Below are 24099 nucleotides of genomic sequence, written 5' to 3'. Positions count from 1 at the left end.
GAAGTGTTTGGCATTTAACAAAAGTTGAATGTTGCGACATTACATCATCCCATGCAGCTATTCTATACATTAACCAATGTTTACAACATCAGGGGTGTTGAAAGAGATGCTCCTATTGAAATGAACTAGACATCACTTCCTGTGTGTCCATAGGGTTTTAGTTTGGTCGATGTGGAAGACTGTTAAACATTATACACCCCAACACACACAATCTATATAAAGATAGTGTTTTAATGAGTTCAAGGGTAATAAGAAGGTTTATAAAGTATTCTAGAAACAAACATTTTAAACTGAACGTCAATAATTCAAAGCTATAGCACTTCCAATGTATTCTTTCACAACTCAAACTCATGTTTGAATAATGAACTATAGACAGTTACATTATTTAATGTCACAATTCACAGTGCTTCAGTACAATAGATAAAGAACGATTAAAATTACCTCAATAGTAAAAAAAAAAAGGTTACATAAACAACATGGAAATTATCAGCAATATGTGTCCATCGTCTCTCTCTTCGGTAAATATTAGACAGGATAGAATAGAAAGCTAGGATGTTTCACTTTTCACACCCTGTAAAAAAACTATTCTGTTACTAGAAAAATACAGTCGTTGAGGACTTCTTATTATCTGAACATTGTTAAACAATAGAGTAGGAGTGCAATATATCTGCAATTAGTGCAACAGTACACAGTTCACTTTTTCAGTTGGATGTTGGAAAAGACTCAACAGTTCATGTAGGACAAAAAGTTGATGCCCATAAGCAGTAGTTATATCGAGCACTAGAAGTTAAGTAAGACACATCGGTGTGTCATTTAAAAGGGCCCCCAACATATCTGATGTTGATTAACCATAACATAATCTACCTTATAATGACATCACGTGGGAGTGGGAGTGTTATAATGGATCGATCAGCCTACCAGTTCCTAAAGTCCCACTGTGTAGGCTGGTAAGTCATACTTTGTTTGGGATATGGCTCGCAATGGCTAATAAACGTCCAACCTGTTGGTAAAACAGGGGCCCTTTAACATCACCCAATGATAGCCCTACCGTGGTTGCTCCCTTTTTGCATACATTTGGTGCCGTTATTTGGTTGTCGTTTGACACAAACCATTGACACCGTTGTTGTCATGGCAGCTACTACCTGCACAAGACTGGAGCTTGATCAGATGTTGGTTCATGGCTTGCAGGAGTGCCGGTTCCACCTTCTTAACGATGTTCTCTAGCTGGCTCAAGTCTGATGTCAAATTGTACACCTCCACAAAGTACTGAGAAATATTAGAAAAGGTAAAACACACAGAAACAGGATTTATTCAACGTGAAATGCAAATGGTTTAGCGAGCTAGCAAGTACTCATAATTCATGATGAGCAAGCTGGCTTGTCAAACACACAAAAACGAACTTAATGTTTTTTGGTTGAATATGAATTTTGAAAGGAGATGTTTTATCGTACGTACTTCATTGTCAGAAAACTCGCAGTACTGCAAGTTGATTCCAACGAGGGTCCTGACACATGCGTAGGTATTGTTGTAGGAGTCCTCACAGACGCAGTTGGGAAGACAGTGCTAGATCCCAGATTCCTACGTTAGTTACTCATAGACATTAATACACAGATGAACAATGCTGATGAGTTTGACGTTTGGACTCACGGAGAGGCCACAACCTAGTTTGGGACAAGCAGGGTCCGGTACAGGGGAACCTTCTCCTGTGTGTTCAACCAGGAAACACGACCGGGAGGTGCTGTTCCTCAAGGATGGGGCCTAATGGAATAACATCATTTAAATGAGTCCTTTATTATTCAAACACTTTAAACCTAGACGACTTGCAGTGATTTCTGATACATGTCAATAAGCAGCAGATGGAAGGTTAGGTAGCTTGATCAATGATGCCTACAGGTATGGTGCAGCCATCGGTGATCAAACTCGGTACCTTATCGGCTGGGAGACAACGTCCGTTTAAACAAACAGAAAAACTGACCATCTGAGAGAGGAAAGACTGGCCGTCCATTATTGGCAAATCTGAGCCAGATATGTCCAGGATGGTGGGAGCCAGGTCAATGTTCAATACTGGTGCCTATGAGATTGGGGGTCTCAAATCAACTCAAATTTAACCAGTGAAAGGACCATCCACATTTTTAAATACAATCAAAGTAGCCAGTACCTTCACTATTTGTTTGGGTGCGATGCCTGGACCTCGCACCATGAGGGGAACCCGGATGTCAAACTCGTACATCTGCCTCTTATCAATGGGCAGGGAGAACTGACCTGTAATGACAAAAGCAAACGCTTACAGAGCCAACAAAAACAAATCAATCCGTTACAGTACAAGGGTCCGGCACTCATTTTTTCTGATTGGCTGAGATTGTTCCAGACCATATCTCCCGGCTTGGTGTTGAAGAATCAATAGCCCAGTCAAACCTGCGTGGAAGCCGTTATCCGAGGCGTAGAAGATGTAAGTATTATTGAGTTCCTTCAAGTCTTCCAGTTTCTTCACCAGCTTTTCCACCATATCATCTACTGATAGGAGAGTTTGCCACCTGCACAACACAATATTTTGATGGGTATTTACACACTTATTCAAATATGTATCTTCACACTCTGAATTTGGCCCTATTACACAACTTAAGAAAATTTACATGAGCATGAATTGTGCAACAAGTGGTACAAAAGTAAGTCACATGAATGACCCCTGCACCTCTTCCTGAATGCATCATCCAGGAAGTCCACTGAGCTGCTGGCCATGGGGTTAGCTGGCTGTCGCAGCAACCAGTGTTTGTCCTGAAACAAACGTTTGCACATCCATATCCATTTTAATACTAAGGAAACATTCAGCAGATCAACACTTTATCCAAAATTACTTGCATGATATTTTTGTTCAGACACTTGTCATTATTGAGCAGGGGGTTTATATGGGATTTAAATGGGTTATAGGGTTAATTTAAATCGCTATAGGGCATTTAGACGGTCTACCTGTAGGATGCCTATCTGTAGGATGCCTACAGGTAGACTGCAGACAAAGGTCTTTTCACCTAGCAGCCATATTGATTAATGGCCACCCAGGTAGCATTAAGAATGTATTTTCATTGAGGTGTCATGGTTCCCTGAACCATTCTACCATTCTTTTCCCACCACACAAACAGAGCAGCATTGATCTGTTCTATCAAAAAACAGCCAAGCGGGAAATCCCCCCCTTTTGGCTTTGGCTGAGTGTTCTCGACCTGATCATGGCTTACCGTCCCTGGCTTGTTGAAGCTGCCATCGCGAGGAGCCTTGACATCGCTGAACTCCTTCTGGTACTGGGGCGCAGCGGTCCAGGGTGCGTGGGCGGCCGGCGGGGACAGCATCATGAAGAACGGCTGCCTACGGCTCCTCTTATCCAGGAACTCAAGGGACCGGTTCAACTGGAGCACAGGAACAAAGGAACAGTCCATATCATGTTTTAGTGCATGGCCAGGTCAATATTTTATATAGTGGTCTGCTATTCTAATTAAATTGTCATCCGCACAAACAAGCCGAACGTGTGACATGACAACTCATTTGCATAATGTGCTGACCATCTCAATTGGATGAATCTGATGACAATGAAAACAGCAAGGCATCGTGGAATATAGTGCAGCAATACGTGTTGTTAGCTTATTTTAGGGTGGATAATGGGTATAAAGATGAGCAATATATAGGGATCCAGATACAATTTCGGGCAACACTGCAAAATGGTGAAAAGTATACTAATTTGAACACAGCACAGGTCTAACCTATAGAAATGCACGTAGATTTCCGCATGTAAAAGTGTATTGGTCATACAGAAGGGTTTAACAAGCATGAACTCCGATCTTGGCATGAAAAACGATATGCCAACGACAGGTTTTCTTTTTTCTGATGGTATAACAAAAACCCATGACACATCCAGAATAAATAGGGAGGGCTATGTATCAGATAAGGTTTTAAAAAATTGCTTCCAAAATAGTAAAAAAAAAAACATTGTTCTAACATGTCACAAAACAATTGAAAAAGTTATTCATTAAAAATGACCAAGGTCGCCCCTTGGGTTGGGAGTGATCATGTGAAAACCTCCCATATAAAACTTTATGATTCAACTATTTTCCTTCAAGGATCGAGATAACAAACTTACTATTAGATCTGTGAAGTAGTCCTTCTCATAGCTGTCTCCATGCTTCTCTTCCTTACCGTTGACTGAAAGACTGTAGTTGTAGTACTTGGTGTCTCCAACCTGAAGTCACAACACAATAAGTACATGACATTTTAATAACTGATGCCGCTGAAGATACTTTCCCATTTAGTCTTCATCTAACAAATTGAAGGTCATTAAGGAGCAGGTAGGGGTTGGACAGTGACCATTTACAGGTCATTGAGGAGCAGGTAGGGGTTAGACATTGACCATTTACAGGTCATTGAGGAGCAGATAGGGGTTAGACAGTGATAATATACAGGTCATAATAGAGCAGGTAGGGGTTAGACAGTGATCACATACAGGTCATAAGGGAGCAGGTAGGGGTTAGACAGTGATCACATACAGGTTATAAGAGAGCAGGTAGGGGTTAGACAGTGATCACATACAGGTCATAAGGGAGCAGGTAGGGGTTAGACAGTGATCACATACAGGTTATAAGAGAGCAGGTAGGGGTTAGACAGTGATCACATACAGGTCATAAGGGAGCAAGTAGGGGTTAGACAGTGATCACATACAGGTCATAAGAGAGCAGGTAGGTGTTAGACAGTGATCACATACAGGTCATAAGGGAGCAGGTAGGGGTTAGACAGTGATAATATACAGGTCATAAGGGAGCAGGTAGGGGTTAGACAGGGATCACATACAGGTCATAAGGGAACAGGTAGGGGTTAGACAGTGCTCATAAGGAGCAGATAGGGTTAGGGCATCTTGCTTTAGGAGGCCAGTGTCTGTCTGTCTGTCTGTCTGTCTGTCTGTCTGTCTGTCCATCCGTCTCACCAGTGCGTGCCAGAGGTCCCATCCGGGTGGAACGTGCGCAAACTCGCCAGCCTCCTTGGTTCCATACTAAAACAAGAAGAAGACACAGAAAATTGTCAGAATTTAACCACGGCATATTTCCTTAATGTCTGTATGTTGACTCACTTTTCATTGAAGTAGTTGAACTACAGTAAAATATGAACCTAGTGCACCACAGTGCCGTCATAACTTTTGGAGATTACACTTTCTCCACAGACCAAATGATTTAGGAGTGGGAAAGAATGCCGGTTGACTGAGCAGTGGTTGGTGGATCTTAATTATTTTTTACTTTTGAGGACAATTGCTAGGAGGACTATCTGGAAGATTGGGAAAACAAGACTGCAGTGGCACAACAATCTGTACAAGTTACAGCAGCGTCTTGGCGGAAGACAGAACTGAAACTCGAGAGTCTGGAAAAAAAAACCTGACACCATCATTCTGCTTTAAATTCTTCTTTTTATATATAGAGTAGAGTTTTCATATACAGTATATATGCATAACAGTTTAACAACAGCAACCCCACCTGTGAGGTCAACAGTCCATGTGTAAATATTAATATTAATTCAGTCTCCATGCATAATTTATCATCGCATTATTTTTTAACTAATTAAGTGTGTGTGCGTGTGCGTGTGTGTGTGTTACCTGCTCCAGGTACTTCCCCGCGAAGAACGTGTGGTACTTCCGTTTGCTGAGGTAGACGGGGAGCGCCAGGGTCTCCGGGCCTTTCTGCCACAGAGGGCTTGAGCAGTTGCCCGCCAGAGAGTCGTTCCTCACGGCGTGGTTGTGGGGGTAGTTACCCGTCAAAATACTGCTTCTGCTGGGACAGCCAAGCGCCGTGGCTGTATACTATCAGACAGACGCGGCAGAGTAGAGAAGACAGGACGAAATCAACGAGTCATTATTTTTAAGAAGGGGAAAGTAGCCTTATTGCGGGACATTTGACAACCGTTATATGCAACAGGTTGTAACATAGGCTTGTACCTACAGCGTTTGAAAACGTCGCCCCCGCATCTCCTATCAGCAGTTTTGTTTTCTTCATCGGGGTCTGCAGAATGCACAAAGGCGCTCACTTATTCAACAACTAATGTGTAAAATGTGTTTTTGTCATGTCACCGCAATAAAAACAAAATTGGTTTTATATTTTTTGTGTCGCTAGTGAGGTATATCGACCAACTTTATTTCTAAACGTACCTCCTTATTTTTTTGACACATGTAGACATACAAAAAAACCTCACCATTCCCCCCAGTTCAACATCCTGGTCGTCAGAGAGGATCAGGACGATGTTGCTCGCTCCACACGCTGCGTACCTGACGTTACAGGTAAACAGCACGAGGAGAAGGCTCACAGCTGGACACAGGCGACTCCCGGTCTGAGCATGTCTGGGCGGAGGTGTTCTCTCTGAAGATGCCATTTGAAGAATTGGGACTGTCGGACCAGACAGCCTGCTACTCTGGTTGTGAAAAGTTGTGTTTTCTACTGCTTAAAATCCAATCTCTCGCCTGGCGCACTGATTGATCAAGTTGACTTCTCGGGGGTGGGGACTCTCCGTGGTCATATGATCATATAGGTGTGTGTGTGTCTTGTGTGTGTGGGTGTGCGTGTAAAACTACGCGCGTGGTTTGAAGTCCCCTATAGCCTAGAGGCACTTGTTTCGAGAACATTTTGTTCCCGATTTTCATCACACTGTAAGCTATTTCTGTGCGTTGCAATTTGCAACTATAAGCTTTGTGATTCAAAATGAACACGTGTTACGGTGGATTAGCACCTAGTTGAAGATATAAATGAGATATATGATGTATTACAAAGTATAAGTAAGGCTTACTTTGAGGGGCGTGGACAACAAACACGTCACCGCCAACCCGGAAAAACAATTGAGGTTCTACTGACAGTTGTGTTTTCATCGGTGCACACATCATCCACATCTATTCAAGGGGAATGCAATGATTGTATGGTTCACAAGCTCAAGAAAGTTTTCCAGTGGATCTCGTATGTTTATTCGGCGTTCATATGGATGAACGTTTCAGGGTTAGCGTCCAAGTTATGGATGAAACCGATCACTTCCAAACTTTTAATCCGTCGGTATCCTAAAGTGTACAGATGTACCTTAAAGAGGGGATACACCTGCTGAGCTGTACTAGCTGTCAATTGAATGCGCCTGGAGAAATGCAATTTTACACGCAATATTGACGTCAACCATGGTACCTTTAAAACGAAGGAAAGTGCCCCCTTCAAACGGTGGTCAGAGTAGTGAGACTAACCCCAGTAAAGAAAGTCGTTTTCCACAAGCAGTGATCTTCATATTAGAGAGGAGAATGGGAGCGAGTAGGAGAACCTTCCTTGCACAATTGGGGCGAAGTAAAGGATTCAGAATAGAGGACACTTACAGGTAGGCCTACAGTATTTCGTTTGGTTTGTGTTCAATTCTTCTACCCCAACTCTTTCCTAACCTGAGTCATGCCATTGCAAAAAAGTAAGCCAGAAAGGTTTCAGTTCTTTTCCTTTTCAACTCTGCAGTGAGTCAGTGACGTACATCATATCGGAAAACAACAGTGGGGACGAGGTGAGGACATGGTTGGGAGTAAGGGGACAGCATCAGTCCAGACCACCTGTCCACCTGCTGGACATCAGCTGGTACACGGAGAGCATGCGGGAGGGCCTACCTGTGGCCATACTAGACAGACACCGGTTACTGGTAAAGTGCTGCTAAGAAACTAACTACACCATTGCTCTTATTAGTTAACTGGGATTATAGTTTTACGGTACTCGTTTGTCCTGGTTGTTTTGTATATATTGTATATCATTCTGGATTTTTAATCTTGGTTACTTATCTTGCCTCATGCTAGTTCTTCCTATATTTCAATTCAGGACTTAAGTCGATATATTCTAAGAGCTATATATTTGACAACCTCTGAATGTTGTGTAAGAATAAGAAAAAAATGAAAAATAAATCATCGTAATTTACAGAAGTTGTGGTTTTGTTCCAGATACAATTGAGTGGTATTTTCTGTTGGAGTGAAACCCCACTTTCTGTTCTTTTAGGAGCAGCAGGGAAATCCTGTTGAAGCACCAGTGTTCTTAGCGGCCAGCTACGCATGTCAGAGGAACACGCCTCAACCCGGACACAATACCCTTCTCACTGTCAGTCAATACCTTCATTCCCCTCCTGTCTAAATACATGTCTGGTGTATCAGTGCCAGATATCACAGTAACAGTGAAATATATAGGTTGGGGTCAGAACCTTCTGCACTATGCAGTTAAGGCTTCAGTTTGAAGGTTAATTCTCATAAGTGTTCGAATCCCTGCTTTGAGAGGTTGTTGGTACCAACTATAAAGTACCGCAGTCTACCTCTAAGCGTCCTTGAGCAAGATGCCCTAAACCCCAATCTGCTCTTAAATGACAAATACCTGAAATGAGGACGCCTTTAAAATGACAAATACAGAATAAGTAATACTCTCCCTCTGTGTTTTTACTTTTGTTCCATTCTCCACCAGGCGGCCTTGTCCGTTCTGGCGGAGAGCGCAGAGCTGAACGGAGACGAGGGGAGAGGCCTTGCGTTCAGGCGGTCCGAGGGCCTTCTGCGGTCCCTGGACAGACGGGTCCAGGGGCCAGCTGAGCTCCGGGGGCTGCCCTGCCTGGGGGACCACTCACGCCGGGTCATTCAGGTTAGAAGAGCCCCCCCCACACACACACACACACACAAACCCTGTCCTTCCTCTAATGGAATTTCTCATGTTCATCAGGATCTGCATTACTTTGCACTACAATCATTTTTTCAGGATAGTGTGGTGGCTAATGTGTCAGACTCCCAGCTGAGCGGTTCTGGGTTCGATCCCCATTGTCTGCCTGTGGCCCTGAACTCTTCTGCTCACATGAATCTGAATTCACCACTCTGGACAAAAGCATCAGATTAAATAACTGAATAGTGCCCAAGTAAGTATTACAACACAGAACCAACCACTCCACAGTGTTGAGTGTTCTGTATCGACTCTCACAGGATCTTTTGGAGAATGGAGTGTCGAGTGAAGTCGAAGAAACCAAGTCGTCCTCGCGTTATAAAGCCATGAAGGTCTGTACACCTAAGTGAAATATCTTAGCATAAGAATATTAATTAAAGTTGAATCATCCGGCCTTAAGTGCACAATTCACTGGGATCACCATGGCTGCTCATATTTATTCTCAAAAATCTTTCCATGGATAGGTGAAATATAAAAACAAAGTCTACTCTGAAGTGGAATATAATGATTATACTGTGTTATTATTGACTTTGTACCAAACATGTACCGTCTACTAATTAAGAAAGGGTCTCAGTTGCTGACAGGGATCTTTGGGGTGGGTGTGAAGACGGCTAAACGGTGGTTTACAGAGGGGATATGTAGCCTCACACAGCTGGAAACATCAGGACACTCGCTCAACGCAGCACAACAAGCAGGTGTGTGTGTGTGTGTGTGTATCTGTCTGTCTGTGTGTCTTTTGATCTGTCTGTCTATGTGTGTCTGTGGAGCTGTGTCTGGGTGTATGTGTGTCTGTCTGTCTGTGGAGCTGTCTGTCTGTGTGTGTGGCGGTCTGTCTTTCTGTGGGGCATAATGATATAATATAAGCATCTTAATATCCTGGTCTTTTTCAGGTCTAAAGTACTACACTGACCTCAACCAACCGGTGAGCAGAGAAGAGGCGGACGCCGTCAGCGTCATGGTGGAGGATGTGGTGCACTCCGTCCTACCAGGAGCGCGGGTTACCCTGGCCGGAGGATTCAGGAGGTATCCGGAATATTCCTGTTCCGGAATTTAAGCGAATTTATGTCTACACTTTGCTGGATTAATGTGAAGAGGCATTTCTTTAAGCCTGAAAATGATGATGTATGAGTGTTACGTAATCTAGCTGGTGGCGTGACTGGGTGAAGTCGTGCAGTCTCTGGTTAAGGGTCGGATGGACAGCTTTGGAAAATGCTGTCAATCCACACTTTGTATTTTTATATATAAGCCGACACAGCCTTAAAGCTATGAGAGGCAATTTATTTGAGAAGCTTTTTTGGGCTTATTTTTGAAAGCTCTTACATTTTGACAACAACCAATAAATCAAAGACTCTAATTTAAAATTATTAAAATCCAATATCTGTGGCTGTCGTAGGCCTGTCCAATAATTTAATCGTCCAAAAGAAAATGATTGGATGGCCTATCTGTCAATCTACCTACCTACCAATCCCAATATACCTTTTCATCCATTCATCTATTGGTAACCAAATGTCTTTGACTGGTTTCAGAGGGAAGATGAGCGGCCATGATGTTGATTTTCTGATCACGCACCCTGATGAAGGAAAAGAAGAGGGACTCATTCATAAAATCATCGCCTGTTTGGAGTCTCGGGTAAATCAAATATTCCTGAATTTTAAGTATGGAATTGTAAGAGTTGGATGGGACCTTTGATTACCTACATGTCAGTGAATTGAGTTAAGTGAATGGAACTCCAGTGTTCCTTTATCATTCTCAAGGGGCTTCTGCTGTACCACCAGACCACCAGGAACACCTATCGGGAGTCAGCTAAGGGTGCTGGCAGGCCCAGCTCCAGCATGGACCGCTTCGACAGATGCTTCTCCATCTTCAAACTGACCAATGACAGCAATCCTGAGGACACAAGGCGTGCTCAGGTACTATTGGAGTCATGCCGTTAAGGAGCAGGTAGGAGTATAAATGTAGGAGGAGTTAGGGCAGCTAGCTAAAGGGTGAGCGCAGGTTATACTTTGGACAATGGTGTACTATCCCAGGACCCTGAGGCCCCCTGGCCACTAGACTATCCTACCCACAGACCCCCCACGACACACTAACACTCCTTCCTTCAGAAACAGGTCTTAAAGACAACATACCAGTTCATTTCAAGAAATCAAATGATATAGATAATCGAGTTGAGGGGGCATCATTTAAACCATAAAAATTCTGGAGGATCAATACACATTCCTCCCCTGTATAGATTTAGTCGCCGCCCTAATATCCTGTTTTACTCTGAAATGTGTAGATTCAAAGAGACAGGAATGTCACCCAAGTCCTTCTCTTATACAGCCTTTTCTTGTTTGAGGAAATTGGGTCTGCACCCATGCCTGGGAATGTATGCGTAATCACGATGTGTTGCCATTACATTAACGGGTTGTAAAATGCATCCACAGAATGGCATGCATTATACTACTTTACATTATGCCATTCAATAATTCACATCCTGGTCAATCCCAAGCAGCAGGATCCGGAGCGGGTTCGAGTGGAAGCGGAGCAGACGGGCTCTGGCGGCAGACCCTGGAGAGCAGTGAGAGTGGACCTGGTGGTTTCCCCTATAAGCCAGTTCGCCTTTGCTCTGCTGGGCTGGACTGGGTCCAAGGTATGACCTAATGGCTTCCTAGCAATTTTAGTGGGAGTTCAATTCTCTTTTTGTTTCTCCATTTATGTTTCTGCAAGATATCCGTCACATCGAGAATGAAAAAGAGAACTGGTATTCTGTTGCAGTTGTTCGAGAGGGAGATGCGGCGGTGGGCTGTTCACGAAAGATCCATGTCCTTAAGCAGCCATGCACTGTACGACAGAAATCAGGTAGAGAGACATAGACCTTCCTGATAGAGAGAGAGGGGTTGGGCAGCTACTCAGCACTCTGCCCTGTAGCTTTTCAGAAACTTGATCATGCAGCATAGTTTTCCTAGCTCCACCAATATCGATCGTGTTCTTTAGTTGTACTTAGCCTTACTTGTAAGTGGATTAGGATAAAAGCAACTGTCAAATGACTCAGTAACTAAATGTGAAAGTCCATCATCTGCTTCCCTGTGTTTCTCCAGGAGAGGTATTTAAGAGCGAGCTCTGAGGAGGAGATCTTCGCTCATCTGGGTCTGGAGTACGTCTCCCCCGTCGGGAGAAATGCCTGACCCTCTGTCCTTTCCATCCATTAAGATCTAAATTGCAAGCTTCCCTTCTGTAGTACAACACAACACTGTTTGTGATAACCTAATGGATTATAATATGGTTAAATATTGATTGATTTTATTTTGTATGCCCATGTTGATAGTAATATGCCAGTGCCTGTTTGTTTCTGTATAATAAAATGCTGAAATGAAACGCATGAAAAGATATGCTATCTATCATTTTTTTAATGTTATGACCGCAATTGGCTCTTGAAAAATTGTTTACATTTTTGAAACTGCATAATTTACTAGTCGGTTTTCAATAAATCGGAAACATAAAAAGCTTATGATCATTTTCAGTAAACAGGGTTTAGATGCATGAATATTTATGGCCTTTCAGTAGCAGGGCTGGTGGTCCACCCCGCATAACAGGAAACCCAGAAAATTACCATAGCAACAGAATAACCATAGCGACCAGGTTGGATCCTTTGTGTGATGTAGGCATTAACACTACTGACTTTCTGACAAAGAATGCTGAAGGAAATCATGCCGGGAAATACCAACCACTTGATTTATTTATTCAGTGCAATTTCAGGACTGTTGAAGTAGAATGCATTAACTATGATAAGTCATCAGGCAGGGGGTTGAGAGGGATAAGGAGAGAAATAGAGAGAGGCAAAATAAGGACCACAGCTGTGAGATGTATCCCAGGTTTATGTATGGCAGTTGCTTAAACAACACACACACACACACATGCACACACACCTGTTGACCTGAATTCAAATGTATCCCCAGCTGGAATCTAGTCTTCATTTGCATCTATTGTTGAAAGGATCTTGTGTATTACCTGTTCATTGTAGGCTGTGTAATTAAACCTATATATCTGTAAAGTAAACAAAATATATGTGTTGCTGTGTGTGCATTTAAGTTTGTGCGTTCCTGTTTGTTTACTTGTGGTTGCGTGTGCCTATTGTGTCCGCGTGTATGTGTGCGTATGTAACTGTACCACGTGTTTGTGTGTGTGTGTGTCTGTGTGTGTGTGTGTGTGTGTGTGCTCACTACATGGGCGTGTGTGTGTGCTCACTACATGGGCGTGTGTGTGTGTGCGTGCCTGCTTGTGTGTGTGTTTAGGTGTTTCCTTAAATTTTTAACAGCCTCATTAACCTCTAAATAGTGTCCTCACTTCAAAGAGCCGCCGTTGCCTCTCACACCTCCAAGGCACGGATCACTCACACCTATAGACACACACGCGCATGCACACACACACACTCACGTGTATTCATCGCAGAGCATGATCCATCGATCCACCATGACATCCCTCATACAAGACTGTATATGACCAGTATTATGGAGTTATTATGGTGGACAACATGCTTTTACGGCCCAGCTTTATTGTCATGCCAAATCCCTCATTCACATGTGGTTGTGTTTTTGACGCCTGATGTGTGAACCGCTGGATGGAGACAACAGCACTCCCTGGGCTGCGAGACGTCTAGGGGTTGGGACGGGATGCACTACGGGGGTATATGTAAGGGAATGAGTCAATGGATGTCCCATTGACGCAATTACAGGTTGATGTTTTTCTTTTTATTGATTTATTTATTTATTTTTACAGATAGATATAGCTTACTTTTACAATAACATTAGTTGGAATAAAAGGGATCAATGTTTAATATATATGATTATTATGTCATTATATTATGTGGAGGACCAGAGACAGCAGTGGGATTTATGTGAGCATGGAGTCATTCCAGATTTACATTTTCCCTACTATTTGCATGATTTTTTGCATAAACAACTCCACATTCAAAAAACTGATGAACTCACAATACCAAAAGTACCACGGGAAAAAGTTTCAGTGAGACCTGTTGTTAAAGAAAGGAATGGCCGTCCTTCGAATACAACGTCCCCGTGTGTATGTGTGTGTGTGTGTGTGTGTGTGTGTGTGTTTAAACGTATGTGTGTGTATGTGTGTGTGTGTGTGTTTGAATGTCTGTTTGAATGTGTGTGTTTGAATGTGTGTGTTTGAATGTGTGTGTGATTGAATGTGTGTGTTAATATCTGTTTGAATGTGTGTGTGTGTTCAAACTTGTGTGTTTGAATGTGTGTGTGTGGGTGTGCGTGGGTTTTATGTGCCCCTCTGTGCTCTCCTTTTGTCCATCTGACCATGGGAGTCGCTGCCCCTGCTAGTCCAGATCGACACACTACGCCCCCCGCTACGGCCCATCAAAGCCCCCAGGGCCTTCCTTTGAAGGGCTTGATAGGCATCAATGGGGCTGGGGAAGGGAACCTAACAGAGAGTGCTGCAGACAAGGCGGGCCAGCGCTGGAGACCATACAGGCAACGCAGATCAATGATTATTTAGGTGTTACACACGCTGCCAGCCCCCCTAGACCCCCCCCCCCGCCTTAACATCCCCTCTCTCTCACCCTGTCTGTCTGTCTCTCTCCCGCTCTCTCTTCACATACACTCCAATCAGTGGAAGAGTGCGTTTACTTGCTTGAAATTCTGTCAAGGCCACACACAGATCAGTTGAAGTTGGTTCCAGCTATTTTCTGAAGTGTGGGAATCTGTATTTTTTTGTGTTTGGGCTGGCAGTCCTGCTCAAATGAAGCATGGAAAGGAGTTTCTGTGAAGTGTGTGTGTGTGTGTGTGTGTGTGTGTGTGTGTGTGTGTGTGTGTGTGTGTGTGTGTGTGTGTGTGTGTGTGTGTGTGTGTGTGTGCGTGCGTGTGTGGTTGATCTTTTTTCACTCTGTACGAAATACTGCCAAACTTTCCAAGCCATCCAACACATGTGATCGTCTCAGAGAACATGGCTGTCTGTCAAAGTGCTCCATCTCCATCTTTCCCTTGTTGTCGTTGTTGTTATCGTTGTGGGTTTTAGGGCCGGCCGTGTCTCTGAGCCTGGGGGCCGGGGCTGTGTTTGTGTCCTTAACAGGCTAGCAAACAGGCCCATTAGAGATGAAAGGCTTTGAATTGAGCCAATCAAAGGGGAGCTCTGCAGGGAGTCTGTTACCCCACAGACAGCCGGTCGGAGACTGGGTGGGAGGCAGTGAGTAGCACGTCTTCTCTGTGTCCCCCCCCCCCGCCTGCCATAGACAGAGACAGATCCGTCTGGGAATCTGCCGGTATCGACCGCATCACCTCAAATCAGAGTATGTTTTTTGTTTGTTCATCTATTTATTAAAGTATTTGTTGTAAAAGTTGGGGGCTTAATTTAATTTTTGGTCGCTTTCGTGATGTCACTCAGGGGCTGACCTGCGTGCACCTCTTCGTAGAACCTTATGTGCGCACACGGACAGACACAGACACACACACAGGAATGTGTTGTAAAACTTAGTGATTACTTTTATGATTCTATCAATGAACGGCATTAAAGATGTCCTTTTTACTTTCTTTCCCTCAATCCCTCTTCTTAAAACTCTCTCTCTCTCTCACACTCTGTCTCTCTCTCTCTCGTTGCCCCTCTGTCTGTATATAGGCCCGAAAGACTATGCTGTATAATGTGGCTGATAGGTATCAGTAGTGTTCCTGATAGGGTTGGGCTGAGAGTCTTTGATGTAACGTCTGGTGGGTGAACAAGATGCGGACAGGCAAAGACTGGCTGAACGGGAACCGGCAGAGACTGCAGAAAGGGACAACAATTGGGGGGTCCTGCCAGCAGACTGAGCCAAAAACACTATTGAAAAATGTATATTTGTGTTCATCACTTTATAGGAAAAAGGTTTATGAATTTATATTCTTCTCGAAAACGTCAGTGCTAAAGCATAAAATGGAAAAATTACACAAGATCACCCTCACAAACACACACACACACACACACACACACACACACACACACACACACACACATACACATTCCATCAAAGCATGACGTTTGAACAGTCAACATAACCCTACATTCAATTTATATTTTTCGTTAGTCCTTTAAAAATAAATTAGATAAATTGTGAAATTATAAACAAGGCTCGTTTCTGGCGCCACGATTCCCTAAAATAGAATCAGCTTTTAGTTGAGGTCATCCCAACTATTGTCCCTCTATCATAGCTCTGATAGGGGATCATGGGATCAAGTCAATTGGTCTGCCATTGAGTTGATAACGCGTAATAAGTGGCTGTGTGATCCCTCCCTGTGAAAAGACCCGTAGCCTTCGCTTTTAGACTACTATCAAGACGACCATTCGGAAGACTAAAGACATGTATTTTGTGTGCAAATCGTGTAAAGGGGGCGGGGGGTGCGGTGCTAGCAATACATTGTGCGTTTAGGGATTAATCCGCTCAGTCTCAAAACGGTCCTCATTGATAAGATAATTGGAGTGCTCGCAGCGCCTGAATAGATCCGGGGGCACTGTGCTCTGCTATGCTATCTGCCCCTCTCCCAGACGGCTGTCTCCGGGGAACCAGTGACGGCCGGTGCTAATAGCTCATTAAGAATACCGGCCACTTCAAAGGCACGCGGGGGCTTTGATACCTACAACGCCCAAGTGACGCCCGAGTCTCCGAGACTCAGAAAAACAGGCGCAACGCGCGGAATGTGTAGTTTTGTATTTTCCCATCAATTAGTTACTGAATCAATGTGCTTCTCTGATGTTACTAAAAAAAGGTTGGTTTATTGGGCGACAGCCAGTTTTATAGACATATATATATCCTACATAAGATAAGGAAACTCAAAGTTTAAATATTATTGCAAATACATAAATTCTCACCCTTTACGCTTTATGGACCATACTTTAGGGAGCGACTACTAATTCCCTCCCACAAATAAAAAGCCTATTAAAGTCTGTTTCAAATTTTAGGGATTTGTAATCAATTAAAGCCATGTAAGCCATTTCATATGTGGCAGGAATCTATAATAAAATCAAATGGCAAGTTGAGTGCTCTGGCTTAAATGACCAGTGGCATAATACCTTGCTAGATGGATCATTAAAGGATTGTTTACATTTGGAAAAACCCTCATACACAAAATATGTCAGCATTTTTGACATACAACTATACAAAATAATGATCAAAACATATACACTTGTGGAGAGACACTGACTGGATTTTTAAGACGAATACACAAATACACAACACACACACAGACGCAGACTACAGTACAGTATTTACAACATAAGAGATAGTGGCATCAGATGAGGGGCTGTGTCTAGTGTCTTGTCTCTTAAAAGGATGGGGGGGGGGGGGGGGGCTGGTAGACTTGCTGGAGCCGTAGGTAACAGCCTCATTGAGGGTGATTGTAACATCTTAATTACTCTAGTTGTGAAAACTAAAGGAGGGAGGGGGAGAAAGGGGAGGACAGGAGGCTTTGATCCTCGACGGAGGATGTCTTTAAAAAAAGGGAGAGAAAAGGGGAAGGGGTTGCCCTGGGAATAAAGAGGCGAAGCCGGTGAGCAGCAGGCCACTTCTAACAACTTCTCTCTCTCTGAGGACACTGGACAACACACACTGAGGATTTACCTGCCCTTTTCTGGATCCAACTTTCCATTCGTTTGAATTCACCCAGAGAAAACCCAAGGGGTTCTAATTGTTTGTGGTTCTCATCTGAAACAGTGTTTTGGAGGGATATCTAGAGTTGCAGACTGTATCTACGAGAAGCACTTTGTGACAATGAGGGGACACTTCTCTATCGAGTGGATGGCCAAGAGCAGCCTGTCTGCAGAACCAGGGAGCCCGTTGGTCTCCACCACCACCACCCCAGGATTCAGCACCTCAGGAACGCACTCCGAGACCCTGCCTGGCTTCTACTGCAGACCCAGGCCTGGGCCGGAGGCCAGCAGCGGCCCTGCCGTTACCCATGACTTCTCCTCAAACCCTTCCTTCCCCACCAAAGAGGCCGGTATTTCCAACCAGGAAATCCCTCGCAAGAGCAACAACCAAAAAGGTAAATTCAATTATGAACCACTCACTTTAAACGAATGAATTACCAAATTGCTACAAGCGATTTTTACATTAGGAAAGACAAAGTTAACCTCTCTTCCTGCGAGTGGCGGATCCCAGATGAATGAGTGAATTAAAAGATGAAATGGATGAAAGCTAAAGTTGATTAAAGACGGAGTTGTACAGATTAAATTGTATAATAACTCAATTTTCTCCTTCTTCCAGTGGCGGAAACGGAGACCGGTTTCAGCAGTGGCACAGAGGAGGAGACCTCCGGATACGAGAGCGAAGGAGGTCGCTCCCTCTCCTCCTCCACCTCCTCTTCCCCGGTGGCTCTCCCCCACAGCCGGGGTCTCCCCCCTCCTCCCTCCCCTCAGCCCAGGAGGCCCCGCACAGCCTTCACGGCGGAGCAGGTCCACAGCCTGGAGCGGGCCTTCAAGAAGAACGCCTACCTCGGCACCCAGGACAAATCCCAGCTCTGTCGAAAACTCAACCTCTCCGACAAACAGGTAGCAGTCCGGCACTCGACCAACCACTCACACAGGAGCACCTTATTCAGCCTCAGAGGTTAAATCATGCACACAATTAGCATTTAGTATGACTCATTCATGGGTGTCTAGAAGTATTACTTCTGTTTCTGTTTTTTTGGTCATAAAGACACTGGACAATCCTGCCCCCATAAAAATTGTAATGTACAAGGCATGAAGATTTTGAATGGACGAATGGCAGGAAATGGGGACAAGGCTATCTGATATTATTGGAGTTTCACGTTAACCTAACTTCTTCTTTGGTTCCCCCCCCCCCAACCAGATCCGGAACTGGTTCCAGAACCGGCGCATGAAGCTGAAGCGCACGGTGCAGGACGCCCTGGCCCACGCCTGCCAGGCCCACGCCGTGGCCACCCAGTTCCTGCACTACCCCGACCTCCCCGGGTACCGGCCCGCGCCCTACCCCCGGTTCACCGCCTCCCCGCCGCTGCAGGACGTCCAGCCCTCTGTCGCCCGGCGCCACCTCCACCCGTATGCCCCCCCCTCCCCTGCCCCCACCACCACCACCACCACCACCACGGGCCTGCCCAGGGACCCTGGGTTCTTCCACCACCAGTACCCCACCCTTCCAGCGGGGATGGTGCTGCCAACCGCGGCGTCCGGGCACCTGATGGCAGGGTACCCGGGGCCGTACCCCACGCAGCATTATTAACTCTGCTGCTGGAGGAGCGGGGGGGAGGGTGAAATGGCTCTACCGGGTCATCTGAATGAAGCAATTTCATCGATCGAATCTGATCATTCCACTGTTTTATGAGTGAATATCTTTAATCAAATGCAGAAAAAGAATGGAATGTATTGTAGAGATTTTATAAAAAGTTATAACTCGACCTTTTATATGTTGTTTGGGTATCGTGCAATAATGTATTGTTTTGTGTTTTGCTTAAGTTGATAGGTCTATTTGTGTTGTATTTAAAACTGAAATTGTAAATTGGTTGTGTTTATCTCTTCTTTTTCATGGAATGTTTTGAAATGTGAAATTCCATTAAAAGAGTCTAAGAGTTATGTTTGTAAAACTAGAGTTGCCTTTGTCCTACATGCCTCGCACAGATATAACTTCAATATGAGCAGATAATAAAATTAAATCATTTTTTAATTAAAATTAGTAATTCTACTACTCAAGAGTTTTTACTTAAAGATTAAGGGTGTGTGATTTTAGCCGCATCTAGCGGTGAGAATGTAGATTGTAACAAACTAAATACCCATCCGCCTCAAAAACAGCTACGGTGGCCTCTACTGGCCTGTAGGTATTCCAAAATATTGTAATCGTCCACAGCTTTTTAAGGAAAGGCAATTAGGCCGTTCCTTGATAGAATCATAAATTGTATTTACTTAGTCTATAAATCTATAGGTCAAAAATTACAAGTAAACGAAATTTATTTAGTTTCTAAAACTATAGGGCTACGCTTACATGTAAATCAGCGATTATTACTGTTACCATTAATTAATAAATTAAGGCCGTTTGTCCGTTCTTGCTTGCTGTAGAAATATGGGGGTTACTTGCTCTGTGTAAGGAGAACCGCTCCCTATGCAGATATAAAGGGCTCATTCAATAAAAACATAACGGTTCCTAGTTTCATGGGATTATACACTAATCTTTATAATTGTAATACATTTGTGCAAAGCAAAGGACGTTCCTTAAATTGCCACCAAATGCTACGCACGACAGCTGAACAATTACATGTAGTAGTAAGAGGAGATGAGGTAATGCAATTGCGGGTTAGACTGTACCATAAAAAAAAGCAATGACACACTTACTTTCGAATGAGTCGCGTGACGCTATGGGTTGGAGCAGCGCCAGTGAAGCAGCTCCATCGTCTGGATATAATGAGTATTGCAATACAACATTTTCAAGGTGAAATTAAACCAACTGAAAGCCAACACTAATGTCACCATGAGAAGCAATTCAAGAAGCTCTAAATTACCAAATCTTAACACAAAGCTGAATCAAGAAGTCATAACAAAATGAATATACCATAGATATACATTGTATGAGCAAAGTAATATGATCTTCTTAGTAATGTAAAAATATGAATATGTAACAACAGAAAATAGATTTGTATCGACCGATTGAAACCACCTAATCCATACACGTTCTATCATATGCTTAACACAGGATAATCATATTATGTTAAAGAGAAACTGAATTAACAAATAACTTTAAAAGGTTAGATAACTCACTAACTAGGCTTGAAGATTGCATAATCATGCAGTCAATAAGGGGGTGTTTACTCGTTTATTAAGACCATGCATAATCAGTATATAAAGGAACTATTGGCAATGAACATTGCAAAACCAATTCATACAAGTCTACCTGGTGGATGCGCGGATGACTATGTTAGTAATGTAGATGTTATTATTGACATTGCTGTCTGGGCCACATCTATTGGTGTGGTCATCACCTTCATAGCCGTTTTATTTCACTCCCACCATGTTTATTTAGAACTGATTGCCTGTGTAGTGGTGTACCCGCTTAAACCTTCCTAGACTGCATAGGCGTATAGAGAATGTGGTCTAATTTGTTATAGGTCTTGCTTGTATGAAAAATGCATAAGGGTCATCATGGTGGCATTTTAGAGTAATAAAAGCGGTGAAATGTATGCGTTTGGGTTTTAGTGTGAAAGTTGTGTTACATCCAATAGATATATGTAAGTATATGTGTTAGATCAAGACGATAGATAATAATTTGCTAATGAACGTTTTACGTTATATGGTTTCGGTTATATAGCTCCTCTGATACAATTATGGCAATAACAACGGAGTAACTGTACGCTACAATTTTATTTTAAATATGTTTAATGACTCCTAAATATCATAACAAGTACATTAGTTGAAGAGAAAAAATAAAAGTTGTGTGACGGAATAACCGGAAGCTCGAGCTACACCAATGGTCAATGAGACACACAGTGAGTGGACGTGATTGGCAACATCCATTGACCAATGGCCGAGACGATTATGCATGTACTGTGTTGGGTTGGCCAACGGAGGGCCAATGAGAGGACCGCTAACTGATGGGGAAAGAGCGTACAGTGAGCGCCAGCAAAAAAAAGCAGAAACTGAATGGTGGTGCTGAAGATGGCGGATTGTGACAGTGGGAGCGAACGCGGTGGTAGCAGCGGAGGGGGAGGCGGTGGAAGCGGGTTCCAACACTTTCAGCGGGACCAGGAGACCCAGGAGTTGGCCTCCAAGCGTCTGGACATCCAGAACAAGCGCTTCTACCTGGACGTCAAGCAGAACAACAAGGGCAGGTTCATCAAGATCGCCGAGGTGGGGGCAGGCGGCTCCAAAAGTCGGCTGACTCTGTCCCTCTCGGTTGCAGCTGAGTTTCGCGACTATCTTGGGGATTTCATTGAGCATTACGCTCAGCTGGGGCCCAGCAGCCCGGAGCAAATCGCCCAGTCCAGCGTGGGGGAAGACGGCGGGCCAAGACGAGCGCTAAAGAGCGAGTTTTTAGTTCGGGAGAACCGCAAATACTACCTCGACCTGAAGGAGAATCAGCGGGGGAGGTTCTTACGAATCCGGCAGACCGTAAATCGTGGACCTGGCTTTGGAGTTGGGGGGCCTGTTGGCGGCATGCTATCCGGCCAGACCATAGCCCTTCCGGCCCAAGGGTTAATAGAGTTTCGAGACGCCCTGGCCAAGCTCATAGACGACTATGGGGGTGACGACGAGGAGTTAGCTGGGGGAACCGCGGCCGGTGGCCTCGGCGACCTCCCTGAAGGTACATCTATCATGGTGGACAATAAAAGGTTTTTCTTCGACGTGGGTTCCAATAAATACGGAGTTTTCCTTCGAGTCAGCGAGGTGAAGCCTAGCTACAGGAACTCAATTACCATCCCATTTAAGGCCTGGGGAAAGTTCGGCGGCGCCTTCAGCAGATACGCCGAAGAGATGAAAGATATTCAGGAGAGGCATCGCGATAAAACGTACGAGAGAAGAGAGGAGTCTGAGGCGGATGACGTGGATGACGACTGAGTGATGTGAGAGACAGCTGATCGTCCAAACTCGTCTACAGAAGAGTGTACTGCAGAATTCCGCAATGACGGTATAGGTGCATGACGATTCGAGCTGAGATAGCCTACTAAAAAAAAATGTCGTTTGTGGGGAATATTAATGTAAAGTTCTACAGGATTGGATTATTGTGAAAGTCACGTACTTAGTGAATAACGACTTTATGTCTGGGGAAAAAAGAAAGAAATTATGCTTTATGAGAAAAAATATCCTGCTTAAACCAGCAAATCGGTTTTTCTACCTACAAAAAAGTACATATATTTGCAACATAGTTATATATATTTAAAGTAAGGGTTTTAAATCGACCCCGTTGTCATTTACTTTTCTGGTGGTCTGTCTGTAGAGAAAACCAGCATCCATTGTATTCATGTTCCAGCCCAGGACTCCAGAGTCGAATGTATGGGATTCTCCTGCCCATGCGTTGCCATGGCAATAGAAAGATGGAGAGCAATATAGATTCGTTTCATATCGGGCTGAGAAGATAAATCTTAAAGTTATGTAAAGTTACTGTGGGGATGGGGATTAGCTTTTTAAAACACAAGCTTATCTGAAACTGAAACTAAACATTAACTTTAATGTGTGAGTTGATACCATCTCAACCAGACTTTTGCAAACGTTGAAATTGGACCACTAGTACAACGGATGGAGGTTGGCCGATTCACAAACGGATGTTGGAAGCGCCAGCAGCAAAGAGTCACGTCATAGTTCACGTACAAGCAGCCGCTGTGCTAAATCTGCAAAGATCTACACTGTGTGGGGGAGGACCCATCCCGGTACAGTGCCCTGCACGTGCCCGGCCCACCAAACGGGAAACCAGGCATCCTCTCGTGCACAAGACTTTATACCACCAAAGCACTACTACAACCAGGAGAGACCTATTGTTGTTTTTTATTAATATGACACTGCGGGATTTCAAAACCATGTATAAAAAACAGCGGCGTCTGTTTGACTCCAAGCTCTGCCCGCTCAGCGTTTCAACTGCAGGGGGATGAACACAAACCGACAGGGGACCATACCAGCCTCCCCATTGACACTCCAAGCCGACGCCTCCATTGCACCGGACACACTGGCAAGCCTCGCGACAACGGATGCCATTCAGGCCCCCGGAGAGCTGACACAAAGATGGATGATTTTGTTTTGGCTTTCTTGTTTTTTCAACAAAAAAAAAAAGAACTATATTGATTATAAACTACACTAAATGCTAGCTACACTATATGTAACGAGCCAGAAAAGATATTTTGAAATACATAATGTATAATGTAAATTTATTTCAAAGTAAGATTAATTTCGTAAAAAGAACCAATACCAAGACGGGACAGGAATGTTCACTTTTTTGTTGTTAAAAGAATCTCCTTTGTTTCCCCTAGAGTGATGATATAACACTTGAATGATTAAAATGAAATTAAACGCAGCATATAATGATGTGATACTTGTAAATCATTTTCCGAACATGCATTATACGTAAAAATGTTTCAGGGCTCTGCCAAATTTTCTACTTTAGAAAGACAAACAGAGTTCTCATAATTGAAAATGTAGGAACATATCACCTATATTATTCTTACTTTACAGCTATTTCCATCAGATCTAATTACATTTAAATTCAAATTCAATGTCCCTATGGGAATGTAACCCTAGGCAGATGATATCCTGGGATTTGAACAGCTAAGGGCCTACCTCAATCCAGTAGGACGGGTTTGCTTTAATAAAGGTAAAAGTTTAAGAGTAATACACTGATGGGAGTTTACACATTTTGTAAGCTAGCCCTTGTTTATATTTATCTTTATTTTATGGTTATTATGATACAGCTGGGATG

The 24099-nt window shown here is 43.7% G+C and overlaps 4 protein-coding genes across 6 annotated transcripts; 3 read left to right on the top strand and 1 right to left on the bottom strand.

The window, feature by feature from the left end:
- Positions 1-304: 304 nt before the first annotated feature.
- gnsb (glucosamine (N-acetyl)-6-sulfatase (Sanfilippo disease IIID), b) lies at positions 305-6473 on the bottom strand. Its single transcript, XM_079755368.1, has 13 exons — positions 6217-6473; positions 5967-6026; positions 5624-5827; positions 4964-5029; positions 4127-4225; positions 3231-3398; positions 2693-2775; positions 2416-2534; positions 2159-2262; positions 1976-2071; positions 1648-1758; positions 1456-1563; positions 305-1266 (listed from the first exon to the last, which is right to left on the bottom strand). Exons 1-13 carry the CDS (start codon positions 6391-6393, stop codon positions 1084-1086), a joined length of 1578 nt encoding a protein of 525 aa, XP_079611494.1. The 5' UTR covers positions 6394-6473; the 3' UTR covers positions 305-1083.
- A 397-nt stretch (positions 6474-6870) lies between these two features.
- polm (polymerase (DNA directed), mu) lies at positions 6871-12071 on the top strand. 3 transcript variants are annotated; one of them, XM_079755799.1, is made up of 12 exons: positions 6871-7368; positions 7497-7674; positions 8022-8120; positions 8475-8645; positions 8978-9049; positions 9292-9412; positions 9608-9740; positions 10244-10346; positions 10493-10627; positions 11206-11346; positions 11472-11555; positions 11795-12071. In XM_079755799.1, exons 1-12 carry the CDS (start codon positions 7178-7180, stop codon positions 11879-11881), a joined length of 1515 nt encoding a protein of 504 aa, XP_079611925.1. In that variant the 5' UTR covers positions 6871-7177; the 3' UTR covers positions 11882-12071. The 3 variants fall into 3 exon arrangements, with proteins under 3 accessions (XP_079611925.1, XP_079611924.1, XP_079611923.1); XM_079755798.1 differs by having other exon boundaries at positions 10472-10627; positions 11209-11346; XM_079755797.1 differs by having other exon boundaries at positions 10472-10627.
- Positions 12072-17460: 5389 nt separating this feature from the next.
- ved (ventrally expressed dharma/bozozok antagonist) lies at positions 17461-18930 on the top strand (the record flags this gene model as incomplete). The annotated part of the gene is made up of 3 exons (XM_079755324.1): positions 17461-17734; positions 17956-18239; positions 18541-18930. 3 exons carry the CDS (start codon positions 17461-17463, stop codon positions 18928-18930), a joined length of 948 nt encoding a protein of 315 aa, XP_079611450.1.
- A 2379-nt stretch (positions 18931-21309) lies between these two features.
- LOC307089488 (transcriptional regulator protein Pur-beta-like) lies at positions 21310-23710 on the top strand. The gene has a single exon (XM_079755804.1). It carries the CDS (start codon positions 21336-21338, stop codon positions 22248-22250), a length of 915 nt encoding a protein of 304 aa, XP_079611930.1. The 5' UTR covers positions 21310-21335; the 3' UTR covers positions 22251-23710.
- The last annotated feature ends 389 nt before the right edge of the window (positions 23711-24099 follow it).

This window comes from Pollachius pollachius (assembly GCF_949987615.1).
Source record: "Pollachius pollachius genome assembly, chromosome: 18".
Lineage (NCBI taxonomy): Eukaryota > Metazoa > Chordata > Actinopteri > Gadiformes > Gadidae > Pollachius > Pollachius pollachius.
The sequence above is the reverse complement of the archived record's forward strand: the minus strand, read 5'-3'. Positions and strand labels throughout refer to the sequence as shown.